Source organism: Microcebus murinus, chromosome 13 (assembly GCF_040939455.1).
Source record: "Microcebus murinus isolate Inina chromosome 13, M.murinus_Inina_mat1.0, whole genome shotgun sequence".
Classification (NCBI taxonomy): domain Eukaryota; kingdom Metazoa; phylum Chordata; class Mammalia; order Primates; family Cheirogaleidae; genus Microcebus; species Microcebus murinus.
In genome coordinates, this window is record NC_134116.1 from 70,404,994 (window position 1) to 70,422,903 (window position 17,910).

General features: G+C 30.8%; 1 protein-coding gene across 10 annotated transcripts in view; it reads right to left on the reverse strand.

Annotated features, from left to right (window-relative positions):
- NBEA (neurobeachin) overlaps nt 1–17,910 on the reverse strand; it is a 582,638-nt gene that overhangs the window by 409,075 nt on the left and 155,653 nt on the right. For all 10 annotated transcript variants that reach the window (XM_076009491.1, XM_076009489.1, XM_076009488.1 and 7 more), the window contains 5 exons: nt 16,056–17,072; nt 14,093–14,310; nt 11,776–11,929; nt 3,817–3,997; nt 1,268–1,398 (listed from right to left, as the gene is read on the reverse strand). In XM_076009491.1, the coding sequence (XP_075865606.1) occupies nt 1,268–1,398; nt 3,817–3,997; nt 11,776–11,929; nt 14,093–14,310; nt 16,056–17,072 (1,701 nt within the window). The remainder of the gene's footprint in view (nt 1–1,267; nt 1,399–3,816; nt 3,998–11,775; nt 11,930–14,092; nt 14,311–16,055; nt 17,073–17,910) is intronic.

Below are 17,910 nucleotides of genomic sequence, written 5' to 3' on the forward strand. Positions count from 1 at the left end.
TTTAAAGCCATAGAATTTTTAAATAAACTTCTATTCATGCCTTCACTTACTGAGCAAAAAATTATTGTGTCAATATTAAACATATTATTTCAAGTACAGTGAGTGAAAAGAAACATACAGGGTTTTACAAACACATCAAACAGAAGAACCTACCCTAGACTGGGGTGGCAGTGAGATGTCAGAAAATATTTTCCTGGGGGAGTAGCATTTAGGGTAACCTAAAAGTTGAATGTATTTTAGCTGTGTCAAAAATAAAGATGAACATTTCAAGTAAAGAAAACTATGCAGGCCCAGAGCAATGGCTCACACTTGGTAATCCCAGCACTTTAGGAGGCCAAAGTGGGAAGATCACTTGAGGCCAGGAGTTTGAGACCAGCCTGAGCACCTTGGAGAGACCGTCTCCACAAAAAATAAATAAAAAATTAGCTGGGTGTGGTGGTGTATGCCTGTGGTCCCAGCTACTTGAGAGGATTGCTTGAGCCCAGGAGTTGAAGGTTGCAGTGAGTTGTTTTAGCACCACTACATTCCAGCATTCCAGCCTGGGTACAGAACAAAATCTGTCTCAAAAAGAACAAAGAAAAACAAAAAACAACAACAAAAAACAAAGAAAACTATGGAAATCTGTAAAACGTTAAAAAAAAAAAGCATTCTTTTGATGACCAAAATAAAGTTGTAGTATAACTAAAATGGTAAAGGTATAAAGCTACCACTGGGGAAGGGAAGGAAGCAACAACCAGTCATGCAGGACCTTGAAAGTCATGTTAACAAAACTAGATGTGATGTCAAGGGTCAGATAAGCATATGATAAAGAGAACTAATTTAGAATGAGAATTACTGGTATATTCCAAAACACTACACTGTTCATTCATTTAATGGGCATTCAATAAATTTTTGTTGACTACTAAATCTACCACCAAAAGCTCATCCATTTAAAAAAAGCATATACATTAAACTGTGAAAATATATTTAACTATTAAAAATAAAAATAACTAAGAATTCTTAGTGCTATATGTTGATATTATCCTTATAAGAATCCTATAAAGTAGAAACTATTCGTATTCTTCATTTCATAACCAAAACATGAAAGCTTCAGAAAGACTAAGCAATCTTATAACACAATGATGAAGCAGAGAAGCCAGCACCAGAGCCTAGAGCTAACTGCAAGGCCATTGCTCTTATCATTGAGCAAGACCATGTTGCCTTATTCTAATAAACTTAAAAAAATTTTTCAGGTAAACTGTATTTGACATAAAAAATGTTTAATTACCTTTGAAGCTGCGGTGGCAGTCACACTTTGGGGAATTTCTTGAGGTTTACTGCTTCCATGGGAAGATTTGTTTCCCCTGTCTCTTTGCCTTTGCCGGCATTCTAAACAGTTTCTCACAGCAACACAACAAACTATTTAAAAAATCAAAAACATTATTAATATAAATTATTGACTTTGATGTATTGGAAAAGTTGCTAGTTTATTTCTTTTTCTCTTTCTTTCCCTTTGCTCCATTCATTATTACTCTTAAAATCAAATAGATGAGTTTTATTTTTTTAATTATGAAATATAGGAATGGGAATAAACATAAAATACATATGTACTTAATAGAAACAGAATATCCATATACTACCAGCCATGTGAAGAAACAGAACATTATCAGGACTTTTGAATCACTCAATATATTCTTCCTTATTTATTTTATTATCCTCCATTTTTTACACTTTTTTTTATTGTGACAGGGTCATTCATTCTGTCACCCAGGTTGGAGTGGAGTGGCCTGATCACAGATCACAGTAACCTTGATCTCTTAGGCTTATGCAAGACTCCCACCTCAGCCTCCCAAGTAGCTAGGACTATAGGCATACACCAGCACACTCAGCTAATTTTTTAATTTTTTGTAGAGATAGGGTCTCACTATGTTGCCCTGGCTGGTGTCAAATCCCTGGCCTCAAGTGATCCTCCTGCCTTGGTCTCCCAAAGTGCTGGGATTACAGGCATGAGCCACTACACCTGGCCCATTTTTCACACTTCTGAATTTTATGGATCAATAAAAACCTTTTAAGGCTTAAAATTCATATTAAATAAATTTTAATAGTAAAGTTTCTATCCTTAATTTGACTATTTTGGTGACTATACCGACCACAACTTCGCATTTCAGGCAGTGATAGAGTACATCAGTATACTCAAGCCTCACAGTATCCAGCTTTCTTTATGATAGGGGAGTCTATGGGCTTTGTCAATAAGTATTCAATATGAATAAGCTTTTTATTTATTCATTTGTTTTAAGAAGCAGTAAAGTATTGTAATAAACAGTACAGACTTTGAAATCAGACCACGTGAGTTTGAATCCTGGAGCCACTTACGAGCTATGTGATCTTGGCCCAGCTGCTTAAACTACCTGTACCTCAGTTTCCACATGTGTAAACAAGAATAAACATAGTAACTCTCTTGGAGGGCTATTGTGAGGATTAATTGAATTAATATAAATAAAGTGCTTAGAACAGTAAATAGCATACAAGGTGACAACTGTTTGTTTTATTATTAATATTACTCATTTATAAAAGTTTCCTGTGGGGGATAAAACAACTAAATCTGCTAGATATTGTGTAAAAAAAAATAAATCTTCTAGGTATTATTCAGATAAAAACAAAATTAGGAGAAAAGTCTTGGAATATATCTAGAAATAAAAGCTCATAATAACCAAATAAATGCTGGTTTTAAGATACTGAGGCTTTTAAATATATATATATATAAATGTATATTAATATATAGATAGATAGATACATTATCTTTCTCACAAAGTTCAATCTGGCAGCTACTGTCAAGTCTCTATGAAAATGCCCTTGATGGGCATTTTCCATACTGACCCACAGTAAATCAAAGTTCTTGGTTGTCAGAGTGATACCAATGTGATCACACTTTCTCACTTATAACAGACATGAAATGATTTCTCTCAACTTGCTTGTCTTTAAAAAGTATAAACAAAAAGAAAGTAGTTTTCATACCATCATTCTTAATCCAAGTCCTTGCTCCTTCGTTGAATCAAAAACAACCTCTTCCCTGCAACTATATGGGTAGTTTTTTACATAACCTTTAAAAATTATGAGTGAAAAGAGTACATATCAAGAAAGTCCTATTTCATGCCTTGCATCCTTATGTTCTGCTCATGCTGCAAGGCAAGTATAAAAAGAGCAGCTTTCTGATTGCTTTGAAAGTCTAAATAATATAAATAAATTTTCCCTTTAAGAGTGGTAAGAATGGTTCCTAAGAATGTTCTAAAGAACTCATTCAGATTTACTAAGAGTTTTCTGTGCTAAATTTTCTTGCCACACAAGATAAAAGGTGAAGAGCATAGGTATAATAATGTTTATTAGGGATATCTGTTCACTCTGGGAAACAGTGAGATTAGGCAATTTTATCCTTCTAGCATTATGTGTATAATAAGATTATGTCATTCATTTTCTTATGTTTGTGGGCTCAGGACACTCTACTCTCAATATTGGTTTACAAAAACAGAATTCATAAATGGATTTGCATTAAAATCACTTCAATGAAGAGTGATGGTCTTACTGATTTTGAAAGAATTCTAAATATATTTTATTCTATTTCAAGTTATAAACCATTAAAGATTATCAATTCCCTGAAATCTCCAATGTGAAGATACAATGTTTTTGAATTTGGTAATTCTGATGAATTACAAGATAATCTCTATATTATTAATATAGAATCATCAACTTATGTCATCAATATTTTATGTACCATAGAGCTTCATAAAACCAATTTGTAGGTTATTATTTAATGTGCACTGTTATTCTTAACATACTTACCTAGTCTTAGGCACTGTCGCATTAAACCTCCAGAAGACATATTTTTTTCAGCTTCGATCTCGCTAAAATTTAGAGAGCTGGCAAACACAAGTACATCGACCATAGCCATCAGTCGGCTGAGGAAAGTTACTGCTGTCTCAGCTGACATGCCTTGTGTCACTTCAATATTTTCCAATTCCGTCTTTAAAAAAGTAGAAGATTTAAGTCTTATTTAAAATTTGGAAATATAATACACGTACATAGATACCATAGGTAAACATAAGTTTAGTATATTTACTATATTTTGTAAACAAAATAAATTATAAACTAATTCTATGTATCACTGGAGATGGTTATCAAATTTAGTTTACCTATCAATTATTCTTAAATAAACGAAGAGTCCATTTTAAAATCAACGTTAGCTTTAAATATCTTTAGTTATAAAAACTACATTCTAAACTTCAGATCATTTCACAAAGATATTTAGAGATAACCATACATATGTACTTATAGTAGTTTTGTGTTATTTCATTAATTTACAAAATATAAAATTTCTTTCTTTCTTAAAAATCTTCATTCTTATCAATAAAAAGATATGCTCTAAATTTTCTTTCCTATAAATGTATGATGAATAATAGGAAAGATATGGCAATGAAATTTCATTGCCATATCTTTGATATGGCATCAAAATGAGATGGCTATCAAATTAGAATGTGTAACAATTTCTTATCCATTTTAGAATAAACTAAAACCACTAAGTACTTCATATGCACAATAAAACTCTAGGGTACAAATAATCAAGATGATCACTAACTCCTCTACAGATATTTAATTCATGACCTATAAAACACTAGCAATAAGGAGAATCATAGCATTCAAGATTAGATGCTGTACTTTCACTAAAATGTTGTCTATAATAAAATCTAATTTCTTAATTTCAGAGGAAATATTAAAAAGTATTCTGTTTCTTAAAATGTATAACTTTGTAGTTTTATAAGCAATGACAACATTTCTTATTTTTTCACTATGTACTATGTAACATTTTAATTATTTTTGTGCTTTAGGACTAGGCCGAATTTTCTCAGTGCCTCAAGGAATGGAGAAAAATAAGGAATGCTTTATAAATTAAAAAAAGTCTACTGTTTAAATTTTCTGAAAATAAGCATACTACCATGCTGATTAACCTTACCTCTTAACTAAATGATAAATTCAACTATAAGGAGAGCATATGTAATGGGTATCTGCTCCTAGTTAATGTTCCATTTTGACATTATTTATATCCACCATTCTACCTAAACTTCTTCCTGCTTAGAAGAAGCAGGAACATTAACATGGAAATGTGAGCAGAAAACACTGAGTGGAAAAAAAAAAAAAAACACACTCAAACATTTCCTGTGTACAAAGTGGGTAATAAAAACGATAGACGACTACTACTGCAAGCATTATGTAACTAAACTCAGTTCTAAATACAGCAGAAAAGATATTAATAACAAACTTTCTTCCTTATATTTAAAATAAAAATAGGGTTAAAATCATTCTCTCTAAAAAAGCTTGGAAATAGACAGAAATTTGATTTTAATTGTTAATTTACAACATAATACCAATTTAGTATCAATGGCCTAAAGAAATAACCAATTTTTTACTTGGATTTTTAAATGCAGATTCTTTATTTCCTTGCACTTCATGGATATACAGTGTCATTTCATAGCATGATTTAAAAATCTATGACTATGATACAATAATTTATAAGAAAAAGCAAAAAATTCATTTTAAATCTGAATTTTCAAATTAGAGTGTTCTATAATGGAACACAACCTGGCCATTACATAGGTCCATCAAATATTCTGAATACTTTTTCAAATTATTAGAATTTAGTTTATCTAGACATGTGTTCTAAAAATCTTTTATCATTTTGAATTCCTGAAATTATGACACAGCTGCCCTGCTTTATTAGTTAACTAATGGTTTTATATTGAGTGTTTGGGTCCATCAAAATTTGCTTTCATTTTGAAATGGTGAATTATAAACAGAATTATTAAGTTGTCCATGTAATTCACCAAACTGTTATTTTTGAAAAAATAAAATAAAATTTTAAAGTGAAAAGCATTCTTAGCACAAACATAACCTAAAAGAGAATTCTTATGTTCTATATAAAATTAATTTATAAATATGATGAAATATTACATAAGCATAATAACATAGGGTTTAAAATTAAAGATCACTCAATACAATTATTATTAAATCTTTAATGTGTTTCTTCCGATTTGCTTTCATTGGAATCAATTAAAATTTGAGTGTACATACGACTGTAATATCACCGTTTTCATTATATTATTAGTCTACAGATTAGTGTAAATAATAAAATAGTAATACATCAAGCACTGGGACAATAATCCTTTCAAAGAATCTTTTAAATATACAAAGAATATGTCTAATGTTAAAGATGACATGGAAACTCAAAATATAACCAAGTCAAAAATTTCATAAAGAAGTAAAAATAAAATTTGAAACTGAAAACCTGAAAATTACTACATAAGTAATACTAACCTTAGAACCCTGGACATGCATTAGACAAAACAGACAACAGACCAAAAAAGTACAAGAAAAAGAAATTATTAAATTAAATGAAAATACAATGTAAAATTGAAACAAAATAATATATTTTTAAATTATATTTGATTATTTTATTAAAAGCAAATTCTCAGAAGAGATATTCATTTTATAAATTACATATGATTATGATAAATATCAAATATTTAGACTCCAATTTATTTTTTATTTTAGTAACTCTGCCAATACATATATAAGAATAGTTCATGTATTAGAAATTGTACATACTCTATTTTACAAAACAAATATCTTTTCCTACTAGATGATTAATGAAACATTTTAATAAATAAGCTAATATAATCCTTCTGCAAAAAAAAAAACACACAAAAAAAACCCCAAGAAACTGCCTCAGTATTGGTTTAAGCAGAAATAATTCAGGGAAATGAACTAGTTATACCACCTTCTGGAATTTTCTATAAGGAAATAATATAATTCGTTTTCTCAAACATACAGAACCCTTCCTATATTTCAAAATTCCCAGGAAGTTAATAAAAGAATGAAATATTTGAGTGATTATAACTTAAAAATAACTTTCCCATGCTAGAAAAGAACTTACTGATATACTGAGACCTGCATGTGAATTAAGATAAGTAGACAGACATTATACTAAGTTTCACAATCTTATTAAATAAATAATTATATTCATTATATTCAAAAATTAGATGAGATTAAGTTTCACAATAAAAGTCATTAACTGTCCCCTTTCTCTGATTTTGGACAATAAACATACGTGAGTATAAATTTCAAATTTCATGGTACATTGCATACAAAAACAGGTAACAGCATCCTGAGAATACTAAAGTATGATCAGTATTATGAGGTAAACAAAACTAAACCAAAAACAAAACAGCACTCTGGAAGGCCAAGGCAGGAGGATCAGGATCACTTGAGGTCAGGAGCTAGAGATCAGCCTCAGCAAGAGTGAGACCCTATCTCTACTAAAAATAGAAAAATTAGCAGGGCTTAGTAGCCTGTGCCTACAATCCCAGCTACAGGAGACTAAGGCAGGATAATGCCTTGAGCCCAGGACTTTGAGGTTGCGGTGAGCTAGGCTGACACTATGGCACTCTAGCCTAGGTGACAGACCAAGTCTCTGTCTCAAAAAACAAACAAAAAAAAATTATTAATAATTTTTTCAAATCTCTTTACTATATATTCTGATAATAAAAAGTAAAAAAGTAATACTAAAAAATTAAGGTTTTGTCAACATTCTTGAACAGAAAAAGAAAAAGATGCTTTTCTTTCTTATGATTATGAAACTACTGGGAAAGCCAAAAATGGCAGTCTCCATTATTTTTCTGGGGCAGAGAAAATTAAACCATATAGGACACTGAATTAAATTCTAAACATTCAGTGTTCTGGATGGTTGACCATGGTGGTTTAAAATCACAAAGCGATTATGCAATTTGTGGTTAATCCATGTTCTTCACTTTTCTTCATTTTTTCCTATAAATTCTTCACTTTCATTTATGACCAACTTAAACCATATAGTAGAGAATAAATGAGAGGATTCAACTGACTAGTCACAGAAACATTAACTCAAAAAATCAACAATAACAAATATAATGCTCCTTCCCAAAACTAAAGTTTGGGCAAACTACATGTTAAGAGGTCTAAATTTTTTCCCCAAAGTTAAAACTATTGGTTTAATTTAGAGATTTAAAACTTTTTCTATAATTTATTTTTTATGCTACATATGATTTTAAATAATCTTGGCAAAATTGAAACTCCAACAAGGTGCTGCTTCTTCAAGAGTATTAAGTTCAAGGTGTTCACTATCAATATAAATAATGCATAACTGTATTCTTTTTTGTTAATGTTTCCATTAAAATATTTCCTTATAAGTAAAACTAATCTAAGTAGTTCAAAATCTTCTCCCATGCTGAAGAGATTAGAACAGCAATACATCAATATTATCCCCAGTATAGACTATTATATTTATCTAAGGTTCCACAGCAGTAAATAGACCATTTCTATGCCAATCCCATGCCATAGACGTAGCAAACAAAAAGATTATACCATTTTAGTATTTTGTTATCAAAATGAATCACCCACACTCTTCTCAAATATTTTAAACATCAGAGTTCTGAATAATGACAGGTTTATTTTATAAATGGGAAGACTATTCTATTATTATACAAATAAATCCAAAAGGAACAAAATATAATTCCCAAAGGAACTCAAGAAAGAAAACTTTCATTAAGAGCCTTCTCCATCTAGTGCACTCTACATATATTACCTAACACACTCCCTGTGGGATAAATGCAATTAACACCCTTCAGTAAAGGAAGAAACTGAGGTTGAATCATATCTAGTAAAATACAGATCTGTCTTATGCTAAAGCCTACATACCTTCCATCAAATTATAATGACTTCAAAAAGGTCATGTATGAGTTTCATTGATATTGAGAAACAAGGTTGTTTCTGATGAAAAGGAGCAAGTTATCTGAGATTCACATTTCCTCTGAGAAATGGAAAAGACATATTCCTGGGTTGAGCTTTGTGTCTTTTTTTAAAATGTGGAACTGTAAAGAATAATTAGTAGCATTCTATCTATTCTTTCAAAATTTAATACAGTTCAATATTAAAAATTTCAAATGACAAAAAAATCAGTACGGTGAATGTGAAAAGTTACATATGTTCTAATAGACCATAATGACCACAGCATTTAATAAAATTGTCTTAAAAAATTAAACTTTAATAAATGGTCAGTATGTCAATTTTACAAGTCAAATTCTTGTTTAATAGAAAAGAATGAATCTGTCTTAAGCCCTAACTACTGAATTTTCAAAAGTCTGTGATAAGTAATAAAGTTTTCACATGAAATCATTATAGTATGACATTATTTTATAAGAAGCACATGCCGTAAGTCAATGGTCAGCAAACTATGGCCCACAAGTCAAATCGACCCCACTACCTTTCTTTATAAAGTTTTACTGAAACACATCCATGCCTACTTGCTTATGCATTATCTATGGCTGTTTTTGCACTACCACAGCAGAGATGAACAGCTCGGACAAATACCATACAGCCTATAAAACCGAAAATATTTACCATGTGGCCTCACACAGAAAAAGTTTGCCAACCACTGCCATAAGCCATCATTACTTCTATTTGTTCACAAAACATCTGCATATTTATATATGAATATTTTGAAAAACTACATATACCTAAACAAAATAACTAGATCACTCAAATATTAATTTCAAATGTTTCCATTTCTCTTCATATACCTAGGATTGAAATTCTAACAGCATCTATAAAAAAATGTTTCCCTTTGGTAATCTGTATGCTACCAACGTGCCCTTTTTCATTTATCCCTTCTAAAATCCTCTTCTGGCTTTTTACATTTTAAATATAATTTCAAAAAGCCCACATTATGAGTTCTAATTTTTTTCTTTATGCAACCTCCTCCTTCCTAACTTTCCCCTTCTACTATCCTACAACTTCTAGCAAGAATATTATACAATCCGATAACACATAAACAATACTCAGTAGTTAGCACCAATCTTGTTTTTACTAGACATTTAGTGGGTACTGACTCTTTCTTTTAAGGAAGCAATTCATTCAAAGAACATAAAATCAGGAATATTGTACAAGCAGGCATAGGTACAATCAGTTAATGAACCAAAATAACTAAATATAAAAACAGAGACGTAAATAAAAGTTTCTTTAGTTGAATGAATTCCTAAGTCTTTTGAGAACGACTTACGCAGTATTTAATAGTGTCAAATTCCAATCTATAGTGGTCAAAATTGCATAGTAATGATTTTGGGAGTCCAACCTCAAAATGTCAGTATCTTTGCTGTACATTTATTATAAAATAAAAAATAAGCAAATTTGGATAGTGAATTATTATATAAATCATAATGTTTATAAATTAATTCATTAATTTAATACTATCTCTATCTTGATAGTTAAAGATCTTTTGGCTTTAAAATTTAGAAGACTATTTAGTAATGTGAATGTTTCAAACCTATATAAATTTTAATAACTTATTGCTAAGCTGTTTATAGAAAGATCAGTTTCTGATCAGCACAAAATTTTAAAACATGTAATATTATATTTCAAAGTGAATTTTAATATAACCATTTAAGGTTTATTAACAATAAATGGTAATTTATAAGACATAAAACAAAATTTATATGATCAAGAAAAATGCCAAATAAAAGCATTGATTTATTTAGTCTTTAACATATAAAAGAAAAAAATGCCTTCCATGTCTCAGTATCAGAATGCATTTTTAAAATAATGCATAACTCTCAATTTACCAGAATTTGGTACAAATCACAAGAGAAAAACAGATATTAAAGAGAAGGAATGGAATATGAATCTCAGGATACCTGCTCTCTTTACACACCATCCCCTATTTATACTGTTCTTTCTGGCTCCATTTCCTTGATTTAGCTGCTAATTTGATTAATGCCCTAATGATGATCTACTATGTTGCACCCCCTCCTGAACTAGCCTGCTTCCCTTTGTTCTCATGAGTAAATTCATGGATAAAATAGAGATGTATGTGCCTGGAGCAGGTGTGTGAGGATACAAAGTGCTGCTGCTAATACTGAAGTTTCAATGTTGCTCTGGAGGTAGTGGTATTGACAAAAGGCTAGTAAGAAAAAGGGTCATGTAAAAAAGCTTATTAAAATAAAGTTGGAGATCAATTTGGGAACACTGTCTCACTAAGTAATAGACATCTTAGCAAAATGGCATATATATCTCTGGCAAAAGTATATTTTCTGGGCTTAAGGATAAGCATCCAACATAGTGGTGAGAACACAGGTTAATATGGAAAGCATAGTTCTATATTCTTTCCCATCTGAGCAAGTAGCTATGGAGCCTATTTTGATATGAATCAAATATATTTTAAAATAACAACTAATATATAAAGTTAACATTGATCTATTATATTTTAAATGATATACATAATTAACATTAAATGCCTTTCAAATGTATTCTTTTAATACATTTCAATGTTTTATAAAGAAACAGAGACAAGGCTAGATTTGTAAAAAGTAAATGCTTAACCAGTAAATAGTCAAATGAAAATTTTAAATAGAAAGGGTTTTAATAGTTTATTATACTATAGATTTGAAAAGGTAAGCAATATATAGAAAATAAAGTTAAATCATTTATAGTTATAGTTCTTTTAAAGAAGTAACCATCAGAATTACCAGACATAAGCACATTTAGCTGGAACCCAACACTGATAAATAAAAGAGGTGGAAATATAAATTTAAACGGTTAAAAAGTTCTCTTAATAGAATAGGTCTGGTTAAAATCCACCTTTTTACAGTACAGATCACCACTAAAAATGCTAAAGTCATGTAATTATAAAGTATAACCACTAGATGGAGGCAAAGTACTTACAGTTGGTGATGTAGCAGCAGAGAGCAAAGGTAAAATTCCTCCACAAGCAATGATGATGTTGTCTACCATTTGGGAAATGAGGTGAATTGTGTTATGTACAAAAATAATATTTTCATTGCTATTGACAAAATCCATTACAGACTTTGTGGAGTGGCTAAAATAACATAAAAGAAAAACATAAGTGAACATTTACTTGGCTTACAAATAAGAGGTTTACACTTATTTAGAATAACATTTTTAAAGTGAAAAATAATTATAGTATATTGAGAAGACCTAGAAAAATTTAAAGTGAAGTTATTAGAAAAGAAAACGATTTACAACTGATGTGTCATTTTACCAAAAAGTAAACATTCATCTCTACAGGGTTTCTTATGCCCAACTGTATTAACTCATCATTTTGTCTCTGATTGAAAAATACTAGATGCTTGTATTAGCATCTACTAGTTTTAGCATCTACTAGATGCATCTAGATCAACTAGATGCTAAGACATATGGCTAGGTCAATGAATTTGACTATAATACTTATTTTTGCCAAAACTGGTTGCTTTGTGTTGAAAGGCAAAACCTTTTAAATATACAAAGGATATGTTTAATGTTAAAGATAATATGGAAACTCAAAATATAACCAAGAGAAAAATTTCATAAATAAGTAAAAATAATATTTGCAGTGAAAAACCTGAAAAGTTAACTGAAAGTTTCATTTTTAGTCAGTTTTAATTTGTCATATCAACAATGACTGCAGCCCCACCTTTAACGACCCATGTGAAAAATGTATCTTGTTAGTCACAAAAGTGACATAATAGGGAATATAAATAAATCAATAAAAATTCAAGAACTTATTACATTAAAAAAGGGAAAAAGATCTCAAAGTAGGTTGGTAGTGAGGCTTTCCCAACAAAATATGCAATGTAGACTCCAAAAAATGCACTGCTTTCATTTGGTGTCAGTCAAGAACATGAAATGTTTTCTAATGGGAAAAAATGAAAAAGGAGATTACTCTATGATCAAATTTGAATGAATAAGTCTCACTTTCGTAGAGTTGTAAAATACTATCTATTATTGTATGTTAGATTTAAAGACATTTTCTTCTATCCTAAAAATAAAGTCCTATCTTTAAAAAATTTAAATGACCTTAAATTCTATTTGGGGAATTTCTTGAGAACTTATGAAAGAAAACAAAGAGACACAGTATGTGGATGGAAGAAAAGCTGATTATCACTCATTTGGCTAGGAATATTATAATGATTATTTATCTACATACATTGATCTTCATGTTAATAGTAATGTATTTCAGTTTCCCTAGTTACCATCTCTAGATAATTTATCATAAAACAGCAATAGGAATGAAAATAATGAGCCTAAGAACAAACTGATCAAATAAAATCAAAAATAAAAACTTTCTGTGGCAAACTTCATTAACACAATAGTCATGACTTCTTTGCTAACACATTCTAGATTTTGTTCTATTATTGAGATGAATTGGGTATAGCAAAGGTTGGCCCCACCCCAGTTACTAGTTAACCAGTATCGGTCCATATAAACCAATTATTATAATGCTATTTTCTGTTATGGTGATTAACTTAAAAAGAGCATGTGATGCTGCCGGGAAATTTCTTGAGGGGTTCTTAAAAAAAAAAGAAGAAAAGGCAAAAGAACACAAAGAGGAAGAGGAGAGAGAGAAATAGAAGGGGGAGGAAAAATAGGAACAGGAGTACGGAAGAAGAGTCATCCCTGCCTTATAGTCTGGGCAAGTTTCTTATTTAAATTGGTGCTGGGGGCTGAAACAGCCACATGAAATCCTAAAAGGAAAATCAGGAAAAGCAGAGAAATCAACTTGAGTCCTAAGAATGTCATGCCACTGATTGTTTAAGGTGCTAATGACGGGATAATGTGTTACTTATAGCCATCAACTTTCATACATGTACATGTAAATGATATATTCTCATAATTGATTAATTTTTTGCATATTTGCTGTTAGAAAATTAAATCAAAAAGAAAGGTAATTATTTAATTTATATAGATTTCTTGTCTTTTAAGTGTTAATATTTGAACTATCTACTGCTTAAATACTATAAGCTCTAAAAACATACACATCATAGGGTTATTTTAAACTTTATTTTAACAATAAATGTCGAAATATCAGAACCAATAATAACTTAGTACATGGCATTAATTTTAACAGGAAAAAATAAAAATGTGGAAATTTCTTTAAACTACCACTGATTTTTTGTTATTATTGTTAAATCTCTTTTATATAGAACAGGGAGTATCATATTTTAATTTTTTTATTTTAATTATAAAAAAGAAATATCTATACCTCCTCCAAACATGTACATCTGTTTCTAATGCAAATAGCAAATCTGTGAGAAGCCGTTGATGCATTGGAGACCATTTAAACTCAGGAATACGGAACATTGTAGTACGTGGACCTGGGCTGAACTGGCGTCGCTGTTCCTCAGTCATGGGCATTCCTCGAAATCCTAAATCAACTCGGAGATCTCGGTCCTGTTGGGTGATAGACCGACCCTGAACAGCCTAAAGAAAGAAAAGGTGAACTTTTGTGTAGTACAAAAGAAATATTGCATTTCAAAATGAAACACTGAATATAGTAAACTGAGTGAGTAAAGCTTTGCATATGACTTTAGTAAGTTAATATATTTCATATATTATATTCATATATTATTATGTATTTCAGATATATATTATTCATGTGGTAATTCCCTGCAAAGGAACCTTTTTGAGGTAAAAAATCTACCATTATTGCTTCTATTTTACTATTGCAGAAACTACGCAAGGTATTCACATACCTAACGTTAACACAAAAGATCACATTGAAAACCATATCCTCTTTACTCTGTTATGAGGTATCTACATTAAACCACATTACTTCCTTCAGGAAATGAGCATATATGAAGTGAAGTATACTGGATTTATGCCATCAACTAATTGTAACTAAAACACAATATTAGAAGAAATATTACTTGAACAGATTTAAGTCAACTTCAAAGTCTTTTTCATTCACAATACTTCAATTCCAAAAAAAAATGCATTTGATAAGTTAGAAAACAAACTAGAAAGATGCCTATGAACTCCAAATGAAAAACAGGCAAGCCTAGTGTGTTCAATAGGCAAGCTTACCGTCCAATAAACAATGCACCATGTTTTCCTTTATTTTACATCCGAACCTAATTCAGTATCCCCATCCCCTGCCAATTATCACTGCAGTGCAACTGCCACAAAATTGGAAATTGGCAGTTAGAAAACAAATGAAAATACCTTTCCCTCACACAAATTATTAAGGATTCTTATTGGAGTACAAAGACACCAGAGTAAGACATGGTTTACTCTTTATAACTAATGGAAAGACATTAAATTGATCTTCAATGACATTAAAAGGCAAGTGGAACACATGGAGGACAACAAAGCCCAAATCATTAAGGGTACAAGTATTACTATAATTTCTTAAACTCATAACCATAAAGTATTGTTTAGCCTAGAAAGTATGGAAGGGTCATAACTTAAGGCTCACCAATTAAAATCCATATCAGAAAACATCATCTGTTTTTAATTTTACTCTGGCGAGGCCAAAACTGAAGTACTAACATTTCCTAAACACCATACCTAAGTTTTCTTGTAACAAATTCCTATTTATGTGGCTATAAAAAAAATTCTCACTGCTCATAATTCTAATTTTTCTCAGCCATATTACCTACCTCACAGGGTTGTTGTGAGGATTAAATCTGAAAATATATAGCACAGTGCCCGGAACATAGTAGGCACTTGATAAATAACAGTTCCCTTTTCCCTTCCCCTTCATTTATCAGTTCAATCTGGGATCCAAGTCCTCTTTTCTATAATCCACAGAACAGGGTTGGGCCTGAAGCTTAAAAGGTTAAAATTAATCAAGTATTCAGAATGAAGATCTTGAGTATAAAATGTGTAAATGTAGTCACAGTTATAAAATGTTAGAAATGGTAGAGACCTTAAAGGTCACATTTTAATCTAATACAAACTCTTGTACTATATAAGGAAACTTAGGCCCAGAGAGGTTGAGCAAAGTTACACAGAAGAATGTGGCAGAACTGGAAATCTAATTCAGATATTTTAATTTCTTTATATATATGCAACCATACCACTCAATTCCATAAATTATGATTATACCATAATTGAATACAAATATGGTGTAATGGGTAAGAAATTTACTCTGCTTTCATGCCAACAATTCAATATCTATCCAATGCATTTTTGTTTATTTCTAGAACTTATATAAGATAGCTTACTTGTGTCGTAGCAGTTGTCTGGATTTTTCGTATTTCCTTTCCTGATTCTTTGCCATCATCAGATCTCTCAGTATCTGAAATTATACTTCCTGCATCAATATTTGGTACGATTTTGCTACCAGAAGACTCAGTTTCCAGAGTTGTGGCAGTCATTTCAGCATACTCTAACCCCTTAGTCGATGATGCTAAATCTCTTTCAGAAATACTATTCATTCCATCTGAAGTTGTATGGATTTTGAATTCTTTTTCTTCTATTATACTTGATGCACAAGTTAAGTCTACACTACCTGTCATATGAGCAAGTAATCCAAGATCATCACTAACACCAAGATGTACTTGTGAGTCCTGAATATTTGGAATAATGTGATTGCTAGAAAGTTCAGGAAGGAGTTTCTCTTCCTGTTTGGGTATTTTTTCAAAGAGAAATGATGCACTACTATTGGGAAGTTCCTCCTTCTCATCTGCTAATGTTATCAATGGGCCATTATCCTTTTCTTCATTTTTTTTAATGATACCAACACTTCCATGTACATTGTTCTGGAGTTTCTCAACAGCAGCACTATATACATTATCCAACAAAGATTCAACCTCCACAAGAGCACCATTCTCTCCACCTACTAACGTCTCTGGTGATAAATCCATATCATCAAGCTTTACTTCTGTTGCTTCCACTTTCTCTGCTTTTATATCAACTAAAAGATCATGCACTTCCACATGTACACCACTTCCCGGTCTATCTGAACTTCCAAGAATATCATCTGACACTTTTGTTGACATAAGTAAGTCTCGAGTATCTGTGCTGACAGGATAATCTGTCTCACTTTCCGGACTCTGGCTTTGTGAAAGATCTTCTATCTCTCGAATTTCCATTCCACCTTTTGCTCCTGTTGTCTGTGATGAAAGACCAGAGATGGTGCTCACATTGCCTTTCTTTCCCTTTTTAATGTTTTCCTCTTCTTGTCTCTGATATTCTTCATACATTTTGGCTAGGTATTCCTTATGTGCTTCATAAGTGACCTTAAGAATAAGTAAAGCAAACATTAAGGCATTTTGTATATATCAAAATAAAAAAAGAAAATAAAAATAAAACAATGGCAATATCAAAAATAGTGCTAAGCTTAAGCTTTCTAATTTTATACATGTTAATCCTAAAACAAGTGCTTAGTTTTCATTAATTGGAAATAATCAACAAATATATAACTTATTATGTATGACTTGCTCCAAAATCACATAGGTAAGCTAGCAATATTAAAGGTTTTTTTTTAAGTTAAGTATTTCAATGTTACCCTAACATGCCAATTAACTTCCACACATTTATTTAAGCTTAACCAGAGAAATGGCAGCTAATAATATACAATATCCAAAGTACTATTACTACAACCGTTTTAACCATCCATTGCTCATATGTGAATCTATTGCAACAACTCAGGAAAAAAAATTCAAACATATCTATAAATATATACATTTATAAACTGTTAAAAGTCACAGTTTTATTCTTATATAGGGTACAATGAATTTGCTTCTTTAAATAGGCTTATTTAGGAAACTCAGGAAATACATTCTTTAGAAAAAGACTTGCAATCTCTTTTTCTTTGCTGTTTTCGAATTTGTAAAGCAATACTAAATGTGAGGTGTCAGTATATTACAAAATGTGAATTTATAACAGAAATAAAAGTTCTTCTGAAGTTTTTTTAAAGTTCGAACTCCTTCCTGAGAGACAGGTAATATCACTTTGTATTTAAATGATAGGGTAACAGAATTTTAGATTGAGAGGGACTTTCCTTTAAAGATTATCATAATATAAAGACCTCTCACAGAAGAAGAAAGCAAGTCCCAAAAGTGGGGGTTGGCAACC